At 36.5% G+C, this 6,134-nt stretch overlaps 1 protein-coding gene across 1 annotated transcript; it reads right to left on the reverse strand.

The window, feature by feature from the left end:
- Positions 1-989: 989 nt before the first annotated feature.
- Positions 990-1,922, reverse strand: LOC134602021 (olfactory receptor 5P58-like). The gene has a single exon (XM_063446522.1). It carries the CDS (start codon positions 1,920-1,922, stop codon positions 990-992), a length of 933 nt encoding a protein of 310 aa, XP_063302592.1.
- Between the last annotated feature and the right edge of the window lie 4,212 nt (positions 1,923-6,134).

Raw genomic sequence — 6,134 nt, forward strand, 5'->3', positions numbered from 1 at the left:
TTATATAAAAATATTTATTTGTGAGAGTTGAGAAATAAAACTAAATGCAGACATCTACATTTCTTTTCCTACAACTGGGTGCCTCTGTGTAAATAATTATATAGAGAGAAGATCAGAAATGAAACAATATTTCTCCTCATTGTCATATTTGTCCTGGCTTTGATAACGAGATAAGTTATGTTGACGTTTTCTAGCCAATCTATTAAATTATTCCACAACATATTAATCATGCCAAACGAGAACAATGTTGTTGTTTAAATTAACTTTAATTATTTTTATTGAATTAATTTATTACTGTTATTGTAACAGTTTACCAGGAGTTGGAGACCATTTACAGGAGATGGCACAAAGAGAAGGCAAAAAGCAAAAACGCAGTACAGATGAAGGGGTAATCCAAAGGCAGGGTCAGATGAGAAGCAGATGGCAGCTGAGTATCGTAGTCCGTAAGGCAGGCAGAGGTCAGAGTTCAGGAAATCAGTCAGCAGAGTAACCAAAATCTGGCAGGAGGCACCAAACAAACAAAATGACCAGATACTAGGTCTCAGGCAGGCCCAGCTTTTAAAGCCTGCTGATTAGGAGCAGCTGACCCTAATTGGTAGGGGGCTGCAGGTGGATCAGCACTGCTCCATCCAAGCAAGGAGTCAGGAAGCAGAATAATGCAGACATATGTGGACAGCATGGTAGAGAACCTGGCTGGGATGCCGCAGCTGTGAGTTCAAACCCATCCAGGTCTCCTAAAAGGCCTTGCTGTCTGCAGGGTTTCTGGGTGCACCGTGACAGTTACGTTAAACATTTGTTTGCAGAATCGTGATTTGCACTAGTGCTTTTGATTCTCAATGTTCTGAATTTATTTTTGTCTGTATCTCTTATTTGCAAGTTTCTTCTAGAGAGTGCTAAGACTGAACAACTTTTCTCCTGTTCTGGTAATATACCACAGACCTCTGATCAGTACATGATAAACACTATCGCTCATGGAACGCATCTTAATTTTATTCATTCATATTACCAAAGCTTTTTTTCACAGCATTCTTGATGTCTTTATTCCTCAGACTGTATATGATTGGATTAATCATAGGTATCAACACAGTGTAAAGCAAAGATGCCATTTTGTTGACAGTCATGGATTTATTTTTTGTTGGAAGCATATAAATTCCAAGTATTGTGCCATAGAATATAATAACCACAGTCAGGTGGGAGCTACAAGTGGAGAAGACTTTTGATCTTCCACTTGTGGTGGAGATCCTAAGTGCAGCCTGGACAATATACACATAAAAAACTGCAATACTTATAAGTGGAGTAACAGTAACTGGAACGCACAAAATGAGAACCTCCATTTCAATAAAACTAGTGTCTGAACAAGAAAGTTCTATCAATGGGACAAGATCACAGAAAAAATGATCAATAACATTTGGACCACAAAACTGAAGCTGAATTGTTGATATTGTTATAGATAATTCAATAGAAAAGCTTAACAGCCAAGTGATGATAACCAATGTAACACATACCATAGGGTTCATTAAAGACCTATATCTCAGAGGGTTACAGATGGCCAAATATCTGTCAAAAGCCATTACTGACAAAATAAAACATTCAGAGGCTTCAGAGCAAGCAGCAAAATAAAACTGAATGATGCAACCAGAAAAAGATATAGTGTCCCCTTCACTAAATAGAATATAAAGTGTGTTTGGGACAATGGCTGTGGTTATAAGTAAATCAGTAATGGACAATTGTGTTAGGAATAAGTACATGGGAGACTGGAGACTGCTGTTAGATGCCACGAGCCAAATAATCAGAATATTTCCACATATGGTCACAATAGGAAAAATAAGAAGGAAAAATAAAACCAATGTCTTAATATTTGGAAGATCCTGAAAGCCAAGTAGAAGAATCTCAGTGACAATGGTCTGGTTTATGACATTCATTGCCTGGAGGAAAATACATAGAATTATGTTTTCTGTGAGGTTATTTTATGTATAGTTTAAAATAACAATAGACAGTGATATGTGATTTTCGTAGTAATGAATCAAATATGAAATATGTTAATGTTAACCTGTTACCTTAACCAATGTTTAAAGGGTTACTCCAACCAAGAAAGTGTTAAAAAAAAAACAACAAAACACTAGTCAGAGTAACCCTTCCTATCCTAGTCCAAGCAAAACAAAAAGAAAAAAGCTCCAATGACCCAGAAAGGTTAAAATCTGTAGAATATCTTCGCATGTGCAGAGTTTCATATTGAAAAGCTGCACATACAAATTCCAAGCACCATGACCACTGCAAATTAAGAAGCAGTCATGCTTTGAGTAACCCTTTTATTCAGTCACTGTCACATAATTACTTTTTGGAAGATGTTATTAACCCCTTAAGGACGCAGGACGGTTCAGGACCGTCATCGTCATTTTTCCATTGCCGACCGCTGACAGTCCTGAACCGTCCTCACTTTAAGATTTACTTACCCGATCGCCGTCGTTCCCCCGGCGGCGATCGGCGGTGCTCCCGGTGTGGGGAGACTGCCTGCAGCCCAGACAGTCTCCCCATGGCGGATTAGGACCCCTGTGGCCATGTGATCGCCCAACAGGGTGACCACATGGTCACAATAGGTGTCCATGTGTCAGCCTGCAGGGGGACTGTCTGTCCTGACAGGCAGTCTCCCTGCAACTGCAAAATCAGAAAAAAAATAAGTTAAAGTTAATTAAAAAAAAATTATTATTATATATGTGTATATATATATGATATATAAAATAAACCAAGAGGGCTGCACTCACCTAAACATGCATACATTATAGGGTGCTGCTGGGGCCAAAATATACAAAATACAGAATCCAGCGCACTCGCTTATTAACTAAACAATGCTTTTTAAATCTTGGAGATTGTAATAGTTTTATTTAAAAAAAAAAATTTGCACCCCTCCCTGTTACAGGTGCCTCATTCCAGGACCCTATTTAGCCTTGACTTGCAGAGAGTCCCAGTAAGGAAGTATTTCCCAAGTAAGTGGATTAATCTCATAAGAGCAAGCATTAGGCTGTTATTAGGATAGGACCTGCCGAATATGGGGTACTTTGACGTAGTTGGCAGGCTTATGCAATGTATGATCATATAATGTAACTAAACCCCCATCATTTTTTGCCTAGGTGAGGTGTTTTTAAATAAAACTATTACAATCTCCAAGATTTAAAAAGCATTGTTTAGTTAATAAGCGAGTGCGCTGGATTCTGTATTTTATATATGATATATAGACATATATTATACCTATATAATATATGTCTATATATCATATATATAATGTCATGCTAAGTGTATTTTTATATTAATATGTACATATATTAATATAAAAATACACTTATAATTAAATTACACACGTGTATATATATAATATATATAATAACTATATATATTGTGTATATATATTATTATAAAATACAAATAATAAGCAATTTAAATTAAATGAAACATGTAAAAATAATAATAAAAATTTTTTAAAAAATTATATATCTATACGGAATTTTATTCTAACTGTATTTTGATATTAATATATATATATATTTATATCAAAATACACTTAGAATGAAATTGTATATATATCTATGTATATATAAATAAATAAAAAGAATACGAACTATTCATATGTCCATATACAAAATTACATAAATAATTATATAAATATACACGTAGACTTCAAATATATAAATATGCATATATATTTAAATTCTACGTGCGTATTTATGTAATATTTTTACATAATTAAGTTATTTTATTGATTGCAATTTAAGGGACCTGCCTGCCAACCCAGGCCGAAAGTCCAGAGAATTTAATTTGCTATCACTGTATTTTACCCTGTAACGTTCTACGACACCCTAAAACCTGTACATGGGGGGTACTGTTTTACTCGGGAGACTTCGCTGAACACAAATATTAGTGATTCAAAACAGTAAAACATATCACAGCAATGATATTGTCAGTGAAAGTGACTTTTTTTTGCATTTTTCACACACAAACAGCACTTTTACTGATGATATAATTGTTGTGATACATTTTCCAGTTTTAAAACACTAATATTTGTGTTCAGCAAAGTCTCCTGAGTATAACAGTACCCCCCATGTACAGGTTTTATAGCGTTTTTGAAAGTTACACGGTCAAATATATGGGTCAAATATTTTTACATTGAAAATGGCCAGGTTGGTTACGTTGCCTATGAGAGCGTATGGTAGCCCAGGAATGAGAATTACCCCCATGATGGCATACCATTTGCAAAAGAAGACAACCCAAGGTATTGCAAATGGGGTATGTCCAGTCTTTTTTAGTAACCACTTAATCAGAAACACTGGCCAAAATTAGCGTTCAATTTAGTTTTTTACTTTTTTCACACACAAACAAATATGAACGCTAACTTTGGCCAGTGTTTGCGACTAAGTGGCTACTAAAAAAGTCTGGACATACCTCATATTGAATTCCCTGGGTTGCCTACTTTAAAAAAAATATGTACATGTGGGGTATTATTCAGCGATTTATGACAGATAATAGTTTTACAATGTCACTATTGATACATTTTAAAAATGTATGTTTTGAAACCGCAATACCCTACTTGTACTTATAGCCCTATAACATGCAAAAAAATAGTAAAAAGCATGTAAACACTGGGTATTTTTAAACTCAGGACAAAATTTTGAATCTATTTAGCAGTTTTTTTTCATTCGCTTTTGTAGATGAGTAAAAGATTTTTCACATAAAAGTCAATAAACATGTATTTTTTAAAATTTTTCATCATATTTTTTAAGTTTTTAAAAAATAAATAACATGAGATTATATAAATAATGGTATGTAAAGAAAGCCCCCTTTGTCCTGAAAAAAACAATATATAATTTGTATGGGAACAGTAAATGAGAGAGCGGAAAATTACAGCTAAACACAAACACCACAAAAGTGTAAAAAGATGCCTGGTCGCAAATGTACAACATCGCAAAAACAGTCCGGTCCTTAAGGGGTTAATATACATCTGCTCTACTTAACTCTGCATATTTAAATATTTGAAACAGTTATATCAATGTCATTAATACATCTATTGTCCAAAATGTGCAAATATTATCCATACAATTTAGCCGTGTGCAAAACTGTGACTCTGTCCTCTCATGGTTTTCCTCTTATCTCTCCCAACGCTAATTCAGTGTCTCCTTTTTCAAGGATACCTCCTCCCCTCGTCCTGTCTCAGTTGGAGTTCCAAGGCTCTGTCCTTGGTCATCTTCTATTTTCGCTTTATACTGCCTCTCTTGGCAAACTTATTTCTTCCTTTGGATTTCACTACTACCTGTACACTGATGACACCCGAATATATCTCTCCTCCCTGGACCTCTTCCCTGCTGTCCTGCTACGTGTCACTGCTTGCCTTTCTTCCATCTCTGATTGGATGTCCTCCTGCTTTCTGCTTTCTGAAACTCAATCTCTCCAAAACTGAGCTCCTTGTCTTTCCTCCTCCTAATACTGATCCTCATCTCTCGTTTCTTCCTTCAATTCAGTGGTATCCACATAAGTCCATCCCTGCAAGCACGCTATCTTGGCGTCATACTTGACTCTGGCCTCACCTTTGAGCCTCACATCCAGAGTGTTGCCAAATCCTGTAGATTCCAACTTAAAAACATAGCCCACCCTTTTCTTACAAAAGATGCTACCAAGGAGCTTGTCCATGCTCTAGTAATTTCCTGCATGGTCTTCCCAAAAGCTGTATCGCTCCGCTACTGTCTGTAATGAATGCTGCCGCCAGACCTTACATTGGCTTTCTGAATCCTATAGGAGTAAATTCAAAGTGCTAACCCATACATATAAATCACTGAACAATTCTAGCCCCTCTTATATCTCTTCACAGATTCATAGGTATGCCCTTTCTGTTCCCTCTGCTCTGCCCATGACCACCTCCGGACTGCTGCTCGCACCCGTAAGGCCAACTCGCGCTTGCAGGACTTCTCACGGGCAGCTCCCTTCCTATGGAATAGCCTGCCTACCCCCATCAGACTCTCCCCTAGTCTTCAATTCTTTAAAAAGTGCCTTAAAACCAATCTCTTTAGGAAAGCTTATGACCTCCCAGAGTAACCTCTACCTTACACACCTGTCTCTCGCTCTCTCCTATAGGGCAGCAGTTTACTCTC

This window comes from Pelobates fuscus, chromosome 3 (genome assembly GCF_036172605.1).
Source record: "Pelobates fuscus isolate aPelFus1 chromosome 3, aPelFus1.pri, whole genome shotgun sequence".
In the NCBI taxonomy this organism is placed as follows: domain Eukaryota; kingdom Metazoa; phylum Chordata; class Amphibia; order Anura; family Pelobatidae; genus Pelobates; species Pelobates fuscus.

Excerpts from the sequence above, each read along its gene's own strand:
- LOC134602021 (XM_063446522.1), bottom strand. The coding sequence starts at position 1,922 with ATGAATGTCATAAACCAGACCATTGTCACTGAGATTCTTCTACTTGGC.